Below are 20940 nucleotides of genomic sequence, written 5' to 3' on the forward strand. Positions count from 1 at the left end.
TGAACGGTAATCAAGAACTGGATTTTACTAGAGCTCATCATACATACTAGTCATGTTAACGTGAGGTAGAAGGATTAAAATAATAAAAAATTTAATTATTTCTGGACCTTTCTTTGTTGTCTTTTACTTAGGTGTGTATAATAGTAGCCATGTTTCTTTAACACCTTAGACCAGCTCCTTGGCAGTATTCCCACCTTTTCCTGTAGGGGGGGAGATGGGGTATGCCTGAAGCACTGTTGCACTTTGACCGTGCTTAAGTAGGTTAATGATATTACAAGATGGCACAAGTTAGAGAAATTGCATGTACCGAAGGCTGACACTTGGAATTTTCCTTCAGCAGGAAATGTCTGTATTTCAAAATCTTATTTCTTTTGAAATGAGATGAAAAGAACAATTAAAAAAATCCCTTTTCTATGAAACAAAATGGCCCAAAAGATGTTATCAATGTTTTATTTCTGTAAAATTGAAGCTTTCTGTTCCAATTTAAATGTAATATTTTAAGGGGAGGGGGAAAAAAAACCCTAAACACAAAGGTTTTGAAACAAACAAAAAAATTAAATAGTTTTTTTGTAGGGGGGGCATCTTGTCAGATCGCTTCTTTACTTCTTCAGTATGCTTTTAAACAAAATATATTCAATAAGACTGACACATTCGTGTGGAATTGGTTGAGTTTTGTTTTGCTGGAATAGTTCCCGCAAGCCATAGTCATAAAACTGCTTGAATCCACCCAGACTGCAAATCTGGTCCCTGGCAGAGCTGAGGTTCAGGGGAGTCAATATATGACATAAAGCTGTTTAAGTCTTTCCTCGTGCTAGATCCTCTCCCAAGTCCAGATACGAGGCTTCACTGGACTTTCAGAGGGTTTAAATAAACCATTTTGAACCTCTTCTACTTTGAGGACTCCTAAATATTTTCCAGATGGAGACACCTGTTGGCTGAATTTAAGCCTGCTGACTGTAGGCTCGCTCTTGGTAGGTCACCTTTGCAAACCTGTCAGGAATGTCCCTCAAATGTGCAGGGATTTTGAGACAACACATTAAAGCCATTTGTTTAGGTTATTCAGAGAGTCTTAATCAAACACAGTGTGCATGTTTGCTGAATTATTCTGTGGATTGTCTGTTTGGATCCGCTTTTCATAGCAGCTTCAATCTGCAGCAAATTCTATGAATGTACAAAAATGAGGAAGATGATGATTCACGTGTCTGCCTTCGGTCCTCATTGCCATCAGTGTGCTTTTCATAGCACATTTTTACAATCTGTTCCTGCAATGACTTTGTCAGAATAATGGGTTTTGAATGAGTAATGGTCTAATCAATAGCTGTTATGAAGCTTGAGACATCCAACTTGAGTTGTCATTTAACAGCCTACCTAAGCTGATGGTCTATTCTTCCATGATGAGCTGAACCATTGTGCTAACTGCTAGGTATTAGGTATTAGACTAGGTCCCCTGGTCCTAGTCCCAGACACCTCTGACCTTGATCTCAGAGCATCCGATCAGTTGGAGGTGATGTTTAAGGCTGTTGCCAGAGAGTGCAAGTTTACTGTTATGTGTGTGATGGGAGTCTTCTGCAGGAGGTGATGACTGTGGTACTGTGCAGACCCACTGTAGTAAAAAGAGGAGGCGTATAAAAATATATGTAGAGTACATATCTGTGGGGAAGAAACAAGGTGACTTAACGTGGAAAACAGAGTAGTTAACAAGTATGCACAGGGGAAGAAAAAACAGATTTTCTCAATTTTTGCCTTAAATTAAATTGTTTATTGCTTTTCTCTCTGACTCAAACATTTTTTATTTTCATTACAAGTTACCGCATTACCTTTTTCACAGTCACCAACCGTTACATTTGTAGAAATTTGATACAAAAACACATATATACAATATTTTAATGACATTTTAGTCATACTATGGTCTAAATTCACCCTGATATAATTCTGTTGAAGCCAAAGCCAAAATTTTCTGGTTATCAAGTGCAGGAAGCAATTTGACTAATGCAAACTATTTTGTTTTTTCATGCTAACCTGTCTTGTGGTTATGGGTTCTTGGTGGTGAACGTTATGGAGTTTGTGATAGTGTCAACATTATGCAATGGAATGAACGCTTTCGAAACAAACAGTCCAAAATGTTTTTGGTCTTCCTTTTAAATTCTTTTTTCTTTTTAGATCTATTCTAATCAAAATATAAGGCCTGATTCAAAGTCCACAGAACATTTTATGAATCTTTCTGTGAATTTCATGGGTTTATCAGACCTCTTAGTCCTACAAAAGGCTGAACTCTATTACCTCTCACAAACAACTCAGCATGTTGCTCTGAAGAAATAAATGGACAAATTGAAGGAATCTATGGGTGAAATTCTGTTATCTGCAGGATGCCAGATTAGATGTTAACAGTCCCATTTTGAATAAGACTTCACAAATCTGTGCTAAATCCGTAAGTCTTCTGAATGAAATATTTTGGTTTCTGAAAGTTTGGAAAACATCAGAATCTGTTTTTTATTTAATTCTCTATTAATTCTTCTTCAGCTGCTTATTTGAAGGTTTTTGAGAGAGAAAATGCTTTTTACTGCCTGCCCCCTCAAAAATTATCTTGGAAAAGCCCTTTAAGGTTCTTTGTAGAATACTAAAAGTCTTCTCAAGGAAAAAATGTTACCACATGTTACACATTTTTTGGATGTGCAAAACTTAGCTTGTCCATCAGTAACATAGAGGCAACTTCTACATTTGATCCAGTGCAAAATTAATGCGGGTTTAGAACCAATTGTCATTAGAAGGGTTGTAATGGAAATTAATGCCATCTCAGTCAATCTCTCTGTGGTTTATGTAGTAGCAGTCAAGTCCTCTTGCAGCTAAAAGGCACCCAGTAGCCAGAGGGATTTCCATTTCTTACACATAGTTGACTGTTACTGAGATAGATGCCTATTCCATACAGCTAATTTAAAACATCTAGACGTAGTAAACGGATTAAGAAACACTCTAGGCTGCATAAACACTCATCCACCTATCTATTCCATCTCTATTTCAGTGCATACCTCATCACTTTCCTCAATAAGAGGCTATACTGATAAATCTCCTTTAGGACTTGTTTGGATTGGCAGTCTGAACTGACAACCCTTGGTTTTACTGCTTTTTAGCTACTTGTTTTTACTTTCTTTTTCTTGGAGTCATAGTAACAAAGCACCTTTGAACAAGTGCTCCTTTCGGCTTGTTTGCCATGATAATATATGAGCTATTGATAAACGTATTTAGGAGCCAAACTCCTTTCCTCATTTCATCTCTTATTAATAATCTCAGGTCTGTATGTCTTTATCTGCAGCTGGAATGGACACGAACATGAATAGGGGCAACATATGTCAGCTGCATCTAGACAGTTTAAAACCATTGCAAGTGTTTGTGTGTCTGTCCTAAGGGTCTAACAAACCAGTTCAGCAGATAAGACTTTTCCCTCCTGTATTCATATTTTATGGTAACACTTAGGTTTTAATCCTAGTGTCTTACTTATTCTTAGAGGACAATGTTATATGTTATATGAGCTATATTGTTACGTAGATTATTGGCAATCTCTGGGGTTTAAGAGATTTTTCTGTAGCTGTTAACACTAACCATTGGCAGCTTGGTTGTTAACACTGAGTAATCAAAGCTTTAGAAAGGAGGAGAAATTCTAATTAAAAAAAAAAAAAATCAGTTGGTTTCTTTACTGTTTTCTTAAAAGCTGGTTATTTTTTTCTTGGAAAAAAAACCAAAACAAAACCACTTTGTATTTAATGAAAAAGCCTCCTGAAAATTTATTATTGGAATATCATACCTTTAGCTAAGGTTCTTTTATGTGGATCTTTGTGGCATGTGAGATCTTGAAAAAGCTAACAAAGTAAAAGTAAGGTCTGATAGAGATCTTTGCATATGTAAGAATTTGTATATGTCTTCTAGGTGAATTTAGAACAGATGTTGTTAATTAAATTTATTACCTACCATAAATGATTTAGCGTGAGCTAGTAATTTGGGGGACTCCCAGGTGTGCACTGCTACAAAAATAATACACTGGTCAGAACTTGTTAGTCATGGTACCCTCCTACAAATTACAGCCTATTCAGTCCCATGCAGGTTTTTAAAGTTTTTTTAATGTATAGTTCTGTGCAAAAGCATGCTACATGCTTTGTGCACACAATCCTAACAGCTGTGTATGAAATCATAATTAATCCTTATGCCACATTAGTCTATATACCAGGTTATTTATACGTATTCCTTCTTAAGCTGTGCACACAGCACAAGCCATCTTTCTTGCCCATGAACATTTCTATGTGTAGTTCTCTGGTTCTGTATGTTGGTGCAGTTATTTTACAATGAATTTACTGAGAATCAGAAACTCTCAAAGCTCCCTAGTAGCTTTGGCTTGCCATTCCCCCTTCAGTTATTGAATTCCCATGTATTTTTGCATTAACAGTTTTGAAAAGAAGGTGTGTAATTCTATGTTGATTAGAACTTCTACTTTTATGAAAATAGGATTCCTCAGTATGACTAACGTTGCTGTTGGCTAAAATTTGTGGATTCTGAAAGTGATGTTATTAGACATGCTTCTCTACATCATATTGCAAATCTTGGACAAATAACTAAATTCTTGGCTTTCTGCTTGCACAAAATTTGAAAGAGAGATCTGGGAAGACTCAAATAAATGGCTGCAGAAGTTATATTTTTCTGTGGCATCGGGTAGGCTCTGTAAATATTTTTAACCTACCGGAGGAAGGAACAGGGAGAAATTCTCTCTTTATGAGCATTGCATAAAACAACTCCCAACAAGCACATGTGAAGGAGAGAGAAGGAGTTTCAATTCTGTAGTCATCTAACAGAGCTGTCATAACACCAGGCTTTGTTGGGGCAATACAAAATAGCAAGGCAGAAATGAGGTTAAAACCAAACTTTTTTTGTTGCACTGGGAACGCTGAGCTTAGTGCTGTACAAACTGAATATTTTAGTGGAAATACACAATGCTGAAGGTGATTTATTCTCTGTAAGGCTGGCATGGATCTTAATTTTCCCAAGTTGTTTAACAATTGGATCAAAGCCTCAGATTCAGGGTACCTTATTCAGTGTTCTTTGTAAAACAGACCTGAAGTTGCCATTTACTCTTCAACCGGAGGTTTAGCAAAATGAAGATTCAGTAATACTTCATGAGTTTAGCTGTAAACATAGCGTAAGATATGAGAACATTAATTCTCAATAGAGTTGCAATGACCTTTTCAAGACCCACATTGCAGTCAATTTGCACACACAAAACACCCCAAGCCAAAGAATCACAAGCCTTTCACAGTGCTCTGCGTCATTTTAATGTGATTTAATACATTCTTTTCCAGAATGATCACCTGATTACTCTATCTCTGAGGGCTCTGTAGTCATAGAGGTTAAATGATGTTCATATGTAGGGAATTACTTCAAACTAATGAAATACTTTACCTGTCAGGTTCTCATTTTTTTTACATCTTGTAAATAGTTTTAATGGCAAAGATTTACTTAAGAATTGTGCTCTGTCATATACTGGGTATGCCAGAATACCTGCAAATATTCTTTGAGGAGCAGTCATTGCTGACAGCGCTGTAGGACAGGAGCCCTGTACATTGGTTCAGATCCTCTACTGGCAGATGTAGACAAAGCTTCATTGGCTATGCCACTTTATACCAGCACACAGTAATTTTGCTTTGGACAAAATGGTTATAAACACAGTCTCAGAAGAAAGATACATTCATGGAATAAGAATTCAGCACAAAGTTTCCAGCTTCAAGTCAGTCAGCCACGCCTGAAATTTGGCTTTTTTTCCGAGGTGGTTGTATCTTTTTTTTTTTTTTTTTTTAATGAGGGTAGCATCTATTGCCTGGAACAGAAGGTTTGAAGTACTGTTTATGCTGAGAGGGCACATTTAAAAAGTGTCTATGGAATTTGGGATCATAAATCTTAGAGGAGTTCACGAGGGCTTCTGCAGCTAAATCCTTGTCTACTTAGAACTTCTTTCCTCCTTTTCGTCTGCTTGGCCACCTAGAAAAAAATTTGAGAGATTTGCAATCTGTGGGAGTGTGTAAATAATTCAAAGAAAGTGGTATGCAGAAGAAAATAGCTGGACTTTACTCATGTTACTATCTGAATGGTGATTGATTTTTGAACCTGGGATATTTTTCTTATTTGTTTCATGATGCTTTATAATGCCAAATAGCAACAACTTTGCAAAGTGAGACTTTATTTACTGACCTAGGGTCCAAGTGTAAAGAATAGAACAATTAATGTAGTTTTTATGGTGTTCCTAGTAATTTGAATTACTCTATGCTGAGAATAAATGGAGTTGCAGAGGCGTATTCTATATGTCCTATTTTATTTTAGACTTTGACTTGCTTAGCTTTGTCTAAGTTCAATTTTTGGTAAAGGTTAGCTAGTGTCTCAAATCCTTGGAAGCAGTTGCTGCAGGTTGGAACCAGAGTCTTTTGTCTAAAAATGATTTTCATCTTGTCCATTTCTTATCTCTGCTGAATAATGTAGAATAAGTTAGCTCAGGTGTGGGTTTGGACTAAACATGCATGGCTATCGACAGTACTACATAATCAATGTTTTCAATATACACAAAGGCTTCAAGTAGAAAGTCAAACACTGTGGCAACATTTAACTTTGTATCAATGAAGAACACACTGAATTTACTACCTTTGAATTTCTTTTTGTTTTTTTTTCTCCAATGGTTTGCTTATACTTCATATGTGTACTATAATGCGCAACCGTCGCTGTCACTTAGTGATTATGAAAAGCTCTCTTTTTTTTGCAGATCATCCGGTGAATGAATTTTTGGATCTGTTCAGTCGCCACATGCTTCCTCATGCAATAGATGAACCCCACATTGATGCAGAATCAGCTCAGACTGAACCCTGTACTTCAGACTCTGTGCAGGATTCGTCTGAATATATAATATTGGATCCTTTCTTTCCAAACCTTATAGAGTTTGAAGAAGAGGAAGACTGTGAAAATACTACTGATGTTACAACTCCTCCAGCTTTGCAGTTCATCAACGGAAAGCAACAAGTTACTAGTGCACCTAAGAGCACAAAAGCTGAGGAAGCAAGAAGTGACCAAATTGAAAGCGTTGCACATTCCAAAAATGTAACCTTTTCTCAAATCAATGAAACAAACACATTTATAATACCTGAAACTGAAGCTTCTGGTACTATGCAACCAAGCAAAGCTGGAGAACTAATAGGGGCGTTTGAAGTTACACAACCGACAGCAGATGTTGCAATGTTAGAACCTGTTTATAGTGGTGAGTCAGAAGTTGCCACAACAGATAAATCAATAACCATTACTTCTTCATATGAGCAGTCTCTGCAAAAAAGTAAAGAGACCGTAACATGGCATGGAACTGAGGAGAGCTCTACTAAAGATACAAAAAACTTGCTTTTGATTACCAGCGAATCTTCTGGAGATGGCTCCACCGAATCTGATTTATCCAGTTCTGTTTTCTCAGACAAAAAAAATTCTGGTATAACTTCTGCTCCTGATGCATTTACTGTGGAAAGTTCTGCTGTAACTGCTTCTCTGGATGCAGTTTTTAATACTGCTACGGTAGGCATAGGTGTGAAAGACCTTATTCCAGAAGAGGCAACACCTGCTCCAGGAGATCATGATAACTCAACTATTAAACTTAATGCAAATTCCCCTGTTGAAAATCTTCTGGAAACAAGTAGTCATATAGCAAAGCCTGAGATGAGTGCTGCTTCTTTTATAGTTCTGGAAGGCTCTGGAGATGTAGAAGAGGACATCACTATAACTTCAGCCATGACAACGGAAACAGCAGTAACAGAAACACTTTCAATGCAAGATATTTCTTTGGGCTCTGGCATAGTACTGCCATCAGAAATTTCTGTAACCGTTTCAGGAATCACCTCTGCTTTACCCAGAGGAATAAGCACTCTTTATTCTGCTTTTGATGAAAGTTCTGCAGTAACTGTTGCCACCAATTCTGTGTCTGAGTTTATTACAGAAAAAGTAGTTGCCAGCTCTCTTGTAACTGAAAAGAATATTGAAGATGAAAAAGAAATACAGACTACTGTTTATTCAAGTCAGGAAAATTTAGCTACTGCTGCAGAGGGAAATTTGGAGTTGAATGAACTTGGAAGCACTACTAGTGAAGTCAGAACTGTAAGTCAAGAGCCCACCCTGCTCAGAAAAACAGTACCGGTAACAGGTACCTTAAGTTCTGAAATCAAAAAGGTCACCACCATTCCTCTCTTGAGAGACAAGAAGCTTTTTATAAATGAAGGATCAGCAGAAGAACCAACAGACATATTTTTAGGGGGTCCCACAAGAGAGGTGGTAAGTACTGACTCCCCATTTATTGATCCAGGTTCTGGAGACATAGATGTTATCATTGAGTCTGCTACTTTGACTTCAGTTCCATTAAGGCCTGTTACTGAAACACAAACAGAAAAGCATGAAGGAAAAGTTTACAGCATAGATGATGCTTCACTGAAGAACGCAACAACAGGCTATGAAGAACATGCAAGAACAGATGAATTGGCAATATCAGTTTCAAGTACTGGGTCAGATGCCTTGACAAAGGAGTCTGGAGTAGCAAGTCAGATGTCCCAGGATGTGTTTAGTACAGGGAACCCGGGAGAACAAAACCAGGAAACAGAACCAACTTATACAGCTCCTTCTGAAGTAAAATCTAGGCCTGGTTCTAGAAAAGAGATAATATCTCATGTTGCACCAGGAGTTAAAACTGAAGATTTAGAAACAGATGAGGTCACATCATCTCCAGAGTCAGTGGTTAGTAACAGCCCTCATGACATCATGGTGACACCCAGTACTGGCAGTATAAAAGCAGTAGCTGAATCTACAGAAAGCAAAAATGGAAAGGTTAGTTCTTCAACTGTCTCATTAGGCAAGATTCTCCTGATTGAGCATGGCTCTGGAGAAGAATTCAAAGGTGACAGCAGCACTACAAAACTAATGTCTAATAGACCTACTGAAGAAATACTTGGAAGTCATTTCTCATTTATTGATCAGGGATCTGGAGAAGCAGACACATTCATTGAATCGTTTGCAAAAACAACAGTTTCGCCCACTGGGAGACCAGAAACACAAGAGAAGTATGACAAAAAAGTTGTCAGCACACCATCTATGGATCATGCCTTCACTATGGAACCTGATGAGCTGGTCACAAGTGCTGAACATGAAGTAACCACAATGGGAACTGTAACTGACATAAGAATGGAAGAGAAAACAATTGATGAACTGACAGTAAGAGCTTTTACTATGAAGATTCCTTTGGTGGAAGACATACATTCTGGGGAAGACAAGCCAAGGGAAATTTCACCAAAAGCTACAGAATATTCTGAAGAAACAACAACAGACCCATTCTTTAAAAGTACACAGGCTAACCATGAACATCTGGGATTTTTAAATGTTCCGACTGTCAGTCCGTATTCAGAAGAAAAGGCGTTAGAAACTGAATCTGTTAAAAAAATACTTTTGCCATTTAATGATGACAGAGTAACTGAGCCTGTAAAGATTGAAAGGAAATACATAAGCTCTCCAATTACAGATACAGAGCAAGAGGAGGAGCTGGTACAAAATATTTTCCCTACAAAAGATATTCCCAGACCACTCCTGACACCTAAAGGAGAAAAGCTAACAAATAATGAGCTCCTCAGTGATCCATTATTTTCAGGTCAAGGATCGGGAGACGACCTTGCTGTTATTCCTTCTGTAGTGCCATTGGCTGTCAAAGAAATCATGAGTACTTCAAGTCCTCAAACTTCTCATCCTGCAAATATGGGACCCAAAATTTCAACTGACAAGACACAAGACTTTGAAAGAGGAAGCACAGAGTCAAATGCTGAAGTTAATGAAGAAGTTACAAGTGCTGTAACTGAGCTGCTGTCAGAAACAGAAGACCAGTTCCCCAGCTCAGTGATCACCAGTTCCCCAGCTTTAGCAGAGGAGAGTTCCAAGAGCTTCAGCTCTAAAGAGGTTAAAGAGATGACGCATTATTTTGTTGCGACTGAAGAACCTCACAATAAGGAAACTAACTATAGGAGAGGAGAAAATGAAACAGATAGGACAACAGCTACTTCTAAAGCTGTTTCTCAAGAGGAAACTTCACATTTGCTAATTAAAGATGGCATAACTCCTGTTGCTGTAATACTGAGCGGAACTCCTAATCTTGAAACAGAAGAATCGCTTGTAACATCAACAACAAAAATGCCAGACAGAGTATTACCTGAAAGCTCTGGAGAAGGATCTGGCTGGGTTGGTGTTTTAGATTCATCTTCTCCTGATACGTTTACTCATTTGTCAATACCCCCTGTGTCAAAAGTAGAACTAAATGCTTCATCTAGTGTTTCTGGGGAAGTTTATTCTGAAGTTATGACAACAGAGGCACCGATAGATGGATCAAAGACTGTGATCACAGGAATAGCATCCCTTTTTACAGAAGAAAAAGAGATCGTGACAAATCCATCTGCTGTTCAACCAAGGACAGCTACATCAGAAGAACTAACAAGTGATACTGGGATATATGAGAAAATTATTCCCATGATTGATGATAAAAGAAGTGTTTTATTGAATGTTTCTGTTTATGGTGATATTACACTAATTGAAGAACGACTTCAAATCCCATCAGAAGAAACAACTATTATAGATATGGATCACTCAAAATCAATGCCTGAAGATATAATAAGTGTGCAGACAATGCCAAATCCTGTCATAAAATCAACATATGGTGGTGATGGTAGCATGACAGCTGAAGGGGAGAAATACAATTCAACACCTAAATTTTCCATAACCAAAGAGAAAGCACTTGGATCTGGTGACAGTCTTTCTTTGACTACTTCCAGTCAGCCAGGTAGTGGATCAGTAGCAGCTGGGCACAGACCAAAACCAGATGACAAGGATTTGGGTTCAGGGAATGCCATGAAGTTTGCAACAGAATCTCTCGTCACTACCAAACTCTCTGAACTGGGCATTTTCCTTCCTACAGCACCATCACTGGCAAGCCCTCATGTACCTCATGAGTCTAAACATGTAACAAGCACAACAGAAGACACCTATGAGCTGAATACTTCAGCAAACAACCGAGTAATAGCAGATCAAAGTGAAACGATCTCTGTCTCTGGCTTTTCTGGAATGGGCCAAGAAGAACTGGGTGATAAGCAGCCTGTGGTTCCTTCTGTAACACCAGTTTTAATTACTGAGACAGAAAAGGCTTTGACAACTGACATGCTTGATTCAAGTATTGTCACCACACAGAGTACATCCCAACTGACAACTGTATCATCTAACAGGAATGAAGAAAAGCATCCTACAGTATACACAAGCACAAAATTGGCATCAGCAGAGTATGAAGAAACAGATTCAGTGAGCTTTTATTCTGTACCTCAAACTCCTAAATCCTCAGTAACTGTTCAGTTAGTTAATGGAGTATCTGAGTATCCTGAGGTAATCATTCCAAGTACATCATCATCACAGGATTCAGATCAGTCCTATCATTCATCGGAAGGAACCTTCAAAGAGGTTAGTTCTGATATTGCAGCAACATATAAACCACCCACTACAGACCTTCTCGACAGAACAGAGTCTTCTCTGCTGGAGTTTTCTCCCAAGCCTGTTTCAGAAAGCACAACTACTGAAAGTACTCCTCACTTTAATAGGCTTGTAACAGATAGGACAGAGGAGACAGAAACCTCTGTAACTGATTTGGCTGTTGAGGAAGAAGCTACCATTTCTGGAGATTCTCCATCAATACATGTCTTGCCCACTGCTTTTCTGAATTTTGGAGAAAGAGCGAGCACAGATGTTCCAAAAGTTAGCACCATAAAAGTTGAAGCTTCCTCAGGAAGAGTGAACAACCCCCGTCAAGAAGATGACAGGAGTACTGAGAGAGAAATCCCATGGCTTTTTTCCACACCTGTTTCAGATTCACCCAATAGTATTGAAAGTGAAGTATTTAAACCTTACCAGGAAGCAGTTACAATGCTAGCTTCATCTTCACAACCTTTGGATAGAAGCACAGAAACACAATCAGCTTTGCTTGGTAGAGAGGAGATCACAACAATTTCTTCTAACATTGCAACAAACAGCACTGCCCCTGGAAACAGTCTGTATCAAAATGAGCAGTCAACGATAAGCTCTGAGGAGCCAAATGCTATTGAACTTGTAACTTCATCATTTTCCCTTCCGGAAGTCACTAATGGATCAGATTTCCTGATTGGCACCAGTGTGGGTTCAGTTGAAGGCACAGCAGTGCAAATTCCAGGTAACTTCCAAATATGATCACTGTCGTATGTGTTTGTTGTGATACTTGTAAATGTGTGTCTTAACTCTGATAAGAGGTATGACAATCAGAGCACCATGTGAAACAGCAACAGAACTCGTGAGCCTCAAGCTTTGAAATCAGCATGACTGTACCCCCTACAAAGTGAAGGAGGATGGGGGTACCAAAACTCAAGCTCAGTGACTTTTCCTGAGTGTTTGCATCATGGAGCTCTGGATCAGACTTGAGGTGACCAGCCAGTTCTAAAAGACAGGAAGGTAATATTGATTGTGGTAGAGAATTCAGCTGTAATTATTTAATTTTCCAATTTCCAACAGATAATTTTGTCTGATAGCTTTTCTGTGTTGGCATGATGATAGTACTTATACAATTGGATTATAGGTAGAGTTATTTTATAACATCTTGCAGTTGTCTTAGAGAGCAGATCTAGTGCACATTTTAGGATCAGAATTTTCTATAAAAATTACCTTCTCTTAACCTACAAGATAACTTTCCAGACAAGAGAAAATCGAGACTTCACGTTTTCAGCCTGTCTGTAGATTTAACTAGTTGATACAGTGTCTGTCTCTTAAATTATAGATCTTTTTGTTAGATGTCATTTGCCACAGTGTTTTGTTTTACATAATGGTTATTAGGCACCATTTCACCAAATACATAGATGATACAGGTAGAGTCAGTATGAGTAGCATTGCTTCAATTCATATTTTGTCTAGATATAGCTGAGGAAAGAACTGAATTGGCTTAATTTTATAGGGTTTTCTATTATTTCTCCTCAAATAGTCCAGGTAGCTGTCGATTTGAAAATGTTTACTGTGAAAATATCCAGTCCATAGGAAGACAAACAGACAGTAAACGCACAATAAACTTCATTAGGTGCTTAACATAGCCCTACATTTGGGACTTCCAGTGAAGCAGTCGTAAAACAAGCACCCTATTTTATGGATATGATCAGATTCTTTTCAGAACCTCCAAGGCTAGATCCTGCTCACTTAATTACAGTCCCAAAATTATGTAGACGGGATTTTCTTCTGGAGGCTTTCAACTGAACCTTCTGCTTTTCAATGACTAGATAGGGAACTTGGTACTTTAAGAAGGCTTCTTTGAGTGTCTAACTTGCAAGGATAAAATAGATGTTACTTATCTTTTATGTCATAAACAGTAGTCAGATCGTTTTGGAAAAATGTAACCAAAAATCTAAACTTTTCTTATGCCTCTGAATTAGCTTAGGTTACAGAACTCTCTTACCCATTTTGTAAGTTTTCAAAGCCGGGGCTTTCTTCTTGTATCCCAGAAGGACTGTCTTCATGATTTTCTTCTAACTCTGAGAAGCTAATATTTAGAAATGGCTATCTAGTGAGTACTTGTTTGTGTGAGTGATTGCTCCTAGGCATTAAATCAAATGAAAATACCTAGGTATCTAAACTCAGTTGAAATAAACATCACTCGAAGACATAAAGCTCTGCAAGGAAAAGCTATTTAAATGCTAAGTCCCATAACAACTGAGGATTTCACAGCAGGTAAGCTTTTATCTTAATGTTTAGTTCCGTTACGAATGTATTCAGTACCTTTATTTGTATTCTTGAAATGTGTTTTTAAGAAAGGTGGGTGGGAAATATGCATGTGTGAAAACATCCTTTCAGGGAAATAAGACTTTGTGGGCATTGATTGATTAAATATAATGAAGTGAAACAACAGCAGCCAGCCAGTATGTTCTGTGTACCCAATCACTCTACATTAACTAACCCTGTTCAAAAAAAAAAAGCATTTTCCATTCATTTTGCATATGTGTAACTGTTTTCAGCTATAATTAATTGTCATGTCATGCAAACTAAATCCTCAATAGAATATCATGACTGCCAAATATAGTACAAATTGCTATGAAAAAATGTAATTCTGAAAATTATTTATACTGGTTCAGAGTAAATGCCATGTTGTTGTTAAAGTTGAAAATAGTGATGCCTGAAAATAAGCTTTACTATTTTACAGAACTATCTTATTCTCTCAGTAGTCTACTATGTTAACAGAGTTTCTGTAACTACAGTAAAGCCTGCAACATCAATGCAGAAATGAAGAAAGATTTCTTCTTCCAAAAAATCAAAAAGACACAAGTTCCTTGAAATTACAGAGTCAATTTTCTTTTTCTACTTGTTTAACAGGCCAAGATCCATGCAAAAGCAATCCCTGCCTTAATGGTGGTACCTGCTATCCACGTGGTTCATTTTACATCTGTACATGTTTGCCAGGTTTCAACGGCGAGCAATGTGAATTAGGTAAGCTGATGCCATCTAGATACTGATTAAGTTGAGTGTAAAGTTTCCATACATGAGATCTGCAGAATTGCTGTGTTTTGAAGTTGGAGAATACATAGACATTTGAAAAATTCTACAGTGGGGCCTTACTTAAGAAGAGAACAATAAAATGAAAGAGGTCCACTTACCCTTTTTCTCTCTCGCTATAAAGTGCACGGATGTGTATGCACAGAAATGTAAGAGAATTGTAAATGAACTACATGACCTAGAATTCATAACATTAAATTCATAAATACATCAAATAAACCAAAATAAACATTAATATTTGGGATAGTTCTTAAGAGCTTTGTGTAATTATTTGAAAGGATGGTAAAATAAACTAATCCCAACTGTGACTGGGAAGCTGAGCACTGAATGCCAGCTTGGTATTTTTTCAAGGAAATTGTAAATATGATGATAATCATATATGTCTTTGGTATAAATTAGTATTTTGGTAACTCTTCTAGCTGAGGACTTCTTCAAGCTGCCTGTGACATCTGCATTTACCTGCTATGACTGTGGGTTTCAAGAGACTCACCGGTACAGTTCAGAATAACCAGGTTTTCCTTCCAACCAGCAAGCCAAAGTATGATAAAAGCAGTAGTTTGACTGTTTATTGTAAAGCTGGTTTAGGCTTTTGAAAAGTTGTAAGTTTCATTGCCTGATAAATACCATGGATTTACCTGTTACATGGTTGCCTGCCAAATTTGAAAGAAAAAAACTCATGCAACATTGCTAAAATGAGTTCAACTCATCATAGGTAGCTTGGGAGAAAACAAACAACCTCACCCAAAGGTTGATATCGGTGCAGCATAATTGTCAGGATTACTATGGTTTTATTTGTGTTCTGCAAGACAGTATGTGATTAAAAAAAATAATTAGCCAGTGTTTTTCTCTGCTTTCCTAGTTCATGTTGATGAGTTTGCTAGTTCCCTAGTGGGTTGTTGCTGGTAGATATCAAGTTTTAGATGTTGCATCTTAAATCTTCTTCTTCTTTGTCAAGGAATATGGCATCCCCTGGTGGCAAACCAGAGGTCAGAGATAATAATTTTCTCTTTTTTTTCAGATTATAAAAGAATAATTTGGCCATTTCTTGTGCCCTAGAACTCTTAGTAGCTTATTAATGAATTGGAGTGGGACAGTCCATGGCTGTATGGAAATCTGTTCTGTGGTGCTTAAGAAAGTAAACGTCAGCATTTTTAGCCCTGGATTCAGGGATATTCTGGATACAAAGCATAAAACATTGATTTGAGATTCAGGGATATTCTGTATATAAGGCATGAAATGTTGACTTGAGATCTTTCCAAATGACTGGAACAAACAAGACCTAGCATAAAATTTGAACAGAAGTAGGTTTTTTAAATAAAAATATTTTTAAAAAAGCCTTTCACATGATGCAGCAATTATTCCTAGGATTGCACAACTGTTTGTTGGTTTGTAGATATGTTTAACTTCTCTCTTAAATTTTAATAGTCAGTCACTACCAGCAGCTCACTTTGGACTAAGATGTTTGCAAAATCTGCATTGAAATTTAAGCTGTGATTGTTTCAGAGGAACAGCACTCATTAGAAAACACCATATGATCTCTATAAAGAGACATACTAGCTTATAACCTGTGCAATTACATGCACAACGTAATTATATTAAATGAACTAGTGCTCCAATTTAAAAGGCGAGGACAAGGTATTTTAGCAGCCAGAGGAGTCGGGGAGAGACATATTATTTGTTTATTCTAGAGCTATAGGCTCAGCAGTAAACCTGTGCATGACTATGAATGTTACTATCTGACTGGTCATTTAGTGAGATTTTCTTTATGATGCTTTGTCCTTATCTTGGTAGGATTAGACAAGAAAGAAATGAGAAATGCAAACCAATAAGATGCCAGGGCATGCTGCTTTGCAGACTGAAATTAGCAGTCTGTTTGATGGTATATGATAAAGTTTCCAATATTTGAGATTTGTGAAGATATTTGAAGTCTCCAGTACTCGATGATAATTTTTTGTGCCATGGTCACACACTCAAGTTAAATTTTCCACCAGTACGGGAAATACTATACACTGCACAGTATCACTTCTTTCTCAGCTACACAATGAGGAATTGAAGGCCTAGATTTTAGAAATTAACTCAGAAGTCAGAGTGCAGGATATAAAATTGTGGTTCAGTAATGTCACATTTCCTGAGGAAACTGCTTCTTGGCTTGTGGATGAAGAGAAAGGAAGGTTGTGCCTTGTGAAATCAGTTATCATGCAAATAAAACGGTCACTTGGATCTTTTGCAATACTTCATTCTTCTGGATTGAACTGGTCCCAGTAATAAGTATGACTAAGGCTGAAGAACATTTCCCTTCTAAGAGGTGGGTGGATTATAAAAACACTTTTATCTTTGTGTTGTAGATATCGATGAATGCCAGTCTAACCCATGCCGGAATGGAGCCACATGTATAGATGGCCTCAATACCTTTACTTGCTTGTGTCTGCCAAGCTATATAGGTGCTCTCTGTGAACAAGGTAAGGTGTATTCTTTAATCTATGGTGATCGAGGTCATCTGTTTCCATTTCAACACCCTTCTGGAGTAACTAGGCAAAGCCTCCTAAAAATGAGAGGATGGAAGAAACTGTCAAAGTCTGTGGGAAGTCATCAGTGATGAGGAGAGATTATAATTTTTGAGTATGTTAGACTCCCATGATTTGTGGCTCAGGACTTTTTGTTTAATGTTACATCTGCACCATCTTTTGCAGATGGATGAGAGCAAACTCTATCCACATGCTAACCTGACTGGAAGTCACATTACTGCTGTACCGAATATAAACTGATATATTGGGCAGTTTCTGTGCCAAAATAACAACAGCCGTACAGTTTTTAGGTGGCTCCAGGGCAAGCACAGCCTGCTCATATTGGCTTGCAAACTACTGGGAAGACTCATAACAAGGTTCTCTCATTACTGTAGTGATGCTTATGGGATAATGAATGGGAGCAGAGTTACTCTCTGACCAAGCTTCTGTCTTAAAAAATTATATACAGTGTGAAAGACATATCAGAAACCACCACTTCCAACAAGCATCACTGGAAAGTAGGAGTAGTCTACTGAATATGCCAGATTATATATCCATCCACTGGGGACCATAGCCTTGACAACTTCATCCCAGAATTTTCAAATTGATTTGTTCTGTGATTATTTTAGGAAAAGTAGGTGCAGGATCACAATTACAAGGAAGTTGTAAAAGGCTTTCTAAACTGGACAACTGAAATCAGATTAAACATCCAAGTCTCTGTAATTGTAAGAACATTGCCTGCAAGAAATCCCACTGTCTTTACCAGAAATATTTACAGTGCAAGATGCTTAGTCAATATATCCACATAGGAGGAAGAATAGGGTAGCAAAATCTGTTCTGTCAGTAAAATTAATGAAGGCATTTCCACGGGAAAAAGAAATAGTGTTTTAAAGGGTACTTTCTAAAGCTTATGAAAATACTTTTCTCTTTTTCTTCAGCTGAATGGTTTTGGTCACAGATGAATGAACTAGACCTTTGGATTTGTTTAATTAATATTGTGTATTTTCATGTTGGTTTCTCATCTTCAGTGAAAGGCAGTTTGCAAACTCTTCCAGCTCAACCCATAGAGAATTGTTTGTTAGAGCTGAAAACTCTCAAAGCTGACCAGCTCCAGCATTTTTCACTGTTTAACTTTTTCAGTAGTCTGGCTAACCTTGTAATTTGAAAGGACTTTCTGAATCTGTTCTCCAACATTATAAGTTGACAGTGTTTTCACAATTCCCTTCCTCCTCCCCTTCATTCCAGCAAATCCATAGTAGCGAGTGGCTCTGAGTACCGTGGTAGCTTTAAGCTGCTTTTTATGACCAACCTGAGAGTGCATTTTAGGTGGTTAATGGGAACATTTCCTAGTTTGTCAATCAGAACCAGAGCCCTGCTCACTCAGCTTTGGAATTTAAATTTCCTCCACTTAAAGTCCTGCAGTGGTTTGGGAGTTGGGAAAAGGATTTAGTGCCAAATTTCCACTCCACTAGACAAAATAAAACTGTGTTGGTGATTCAGACACGGTTGTCTGGCAAGCAGGCTTTATTTCAAGGCACCAGTCCTGACCTCACTAGATTTAAAGACCAGCCAGAACGACAGAATGTGTACCTCGGTGCCACAGGAAAGGTGGAGTTGAGCATACTGAGATTATATTTCACTACTCTTTTTTTTTTTTTCTCCAGTATATACTAATCATTTTAGAAAGCTTTGAAAAAAGTCAAGCTGAAGGGCTTTCTTAGGCACAGTGCTGAGCATTCAAAATGCCATGGAAGGGAATGGAAGCAGAGAGCGTGCACTGCCTCTGGAAATGAAGCTCAAAGTAGGAAACAACTCCACCGCGTCCTGGTCCCACGACACTGGTGTAGAAAAAAATGTAGAGCTCAGAATTTCACCCAAATGCCCCCGTGAGACTTTTCTAGACTAAGGGATCTTCAGCTGATGTATTACGCCTGTGTCAGCATTAGGAGGGGATGTCACCAGAGGACACTGCAGCTGCACATCAGGGAGCTTCAGCAGGTGGTAGAAGTTAGAGGAGCCTTCAGGGTGATCTAACCTAGGGTGAGGGAAATCAATCCTGAAACTCAGTGAGCTGTAATTGGCTCCCTGACAGCTGTTTTTCTTGCCAGGTGGAAACAGTTCAGCAGACAATCTGAGCCCAGGAACTTCTTCCTGAAGAGAGCTAAAGTTGTCTGATGTTAGAAATAGAGCAGCTGAGGGTGTTTCATTTTTAAACTAGGTTGGTAGCTCAGTAAGCCAGCATCACTTCTGGTTCAGACTAGATTAAAAGTGAGTGGAGTACCTCTGTTAGATAATATCCTCTTTTGCCCACCACATGTATCTTTTCAAAGTATAGTTGCATATTCTGCATGTTACTTGGTGACATCTGAACATCACTTCTTACAATGCAGAAATATCCCAAAAACACTTTTTCAAAGGGTGACTGCAGACTACAGTAGATCTTGATGCAAGTCTCATTCTGGGGGAACCATTAGTCTTTCCATTGTTATCCCTCTGTGAAAAGCCCTTACGAGAGCTCTTCGTGTCCAGACAAATGAGCCCAGAGCTCAGATCCTCCCAATTTTGCTGCCTGAAACGTTGCTTTGCAAGCTCCATGTTTGGGAAAAGAGGAGAGGAGGATTGTTTGATACCCTGTTTCACACCAGGCTGGTGGAACCAACTGTAGAGAACAGTCCACAGGGACCAATGGGGTCCACTGGGGGACAGTCTGCGGCTGTTGTTGCATTATCTGGCCATCTGCGTTTGTGGTAAGGAGTACCTTCCTTCATGAATAGTTACATGCGAAACAACAAAATAGTAGAGACTTGCAATTTGAACCATAATTTGAAGAGTAAGTGTTCTTTATGAGAACTGGATGAGCACCTGTTTAGATTTTCCTTTTCCTTCTTTGGCTGGCTAGAGTTTCCTTTTCTTTTTCTCTTTTTGCTATTCTAACTGGTGTTTACCTGCTTTCAAGGAACGGTGTTTGTGTTTTAAACTTAAGATTTGGCTTTCTCTGCTGCGGGATCTCTGCAGGCGCACCTAGGCTAGCCTGTTTACCAAATGCAGCTGCATGCGTGGACCTGTGTGCCAAAATGGCACATATGTGTTTGTTACGGGATGTGCCTCCTTGGGATAATACAACCAGCTGTTCCCTTCCAGGTTCTGAAAACAAAACAACTGGTTTTTTTAATCATCATATCAGGAACAATGTTTTTTTATAACCCAAGTTCATTGTTCAAATGTCTGTGATTACAGCCGGTCTCATTTGATTCACTTTGTTCCCAGGGCTTGGTAGCTTGGGATGGAAGTATTTGAGAAGGGCTCATTGCAAAGATACTTTCTGAAAACAGATGGTCTCTAACTGATGTCTTTCAGCTGAGAAGGGATTATTTTGAATAGTTACCAGAGAAATGGTTTCTCCTCAAGATGTGTGGGCTAATGGGCCTCAGGCATTTGTTCATTAGCTGAAGGCAGACAGTCACAGATAAAATTCACAGCTGAGTAAGACTCTCATTATATTCTGGTACCTGTGTTTCAGTCTTTATTTTCTTTAAGCCTCTTATGGAATTTCTTTAAAGACAAGGGACCTATTGTCAGCAGCTTATTGCAGCTGTTGAAAAAGCGGTACCTATCTATGTATTAAACTTACAGAGAACTTTTTTTTTTTAAGGCAGTGTTTAGAGATGTTGTTATACATATACAATTGCAGTTACAGAGAACAGAAGCTGTGTAAGTAACTCTGTGCACACATCACTGAAAAAGCCTGTAAATTGTCATAAATCTTAAGACTAGTCAGACAACTTTTAAAACACCATAAATATGG

General features: G+C 38.1%; 1 protein-coding gene across 4 annotated transcripts in view; it reads left to right on the top strand.

Moving 5' to 3' along the window:
* The window catches only part of VCAN (versican), a 113329-nt gene that overhangs the window by 69594 nt on the left and 22795 nt on the right, over positions 1-20940 (top strand). For all 4 annotated transcript variants that reach the window (XM_076361914.1, XM_076361917.1, XM_076361916.1 and 1 more), the window contains exons 8-10: positions 6791-12277; positions 14452-14565; positions 16977-17090. In XM_076361914.1, the coding sequence (XP_076218029.1) occupies positions 6791-12277; positions 14452-14565; positions 16977-17090 (5715 nt within the window). The remainder of the gene's footprint in view (positions 1-6790; positions 12278-14451; positions 14566-16976; positions 17091-20940) is intronic.

This window comes from Aptenodytes patagonicus, chromosome Z (assembly GCF_965638725.1).
Source record: "Aptenodytes patagonicus chromosome Z, bAptPat1.pri.cur, whole genome shotgun sequence".
In the NCBI taxonomy this organism is placed as follows: Eukaryota; Metazoa; Chordata; class Aves; order Sphenisciformes; family Spheniscidae; genus Aptenodytes; species Aptenodytes patagonicus.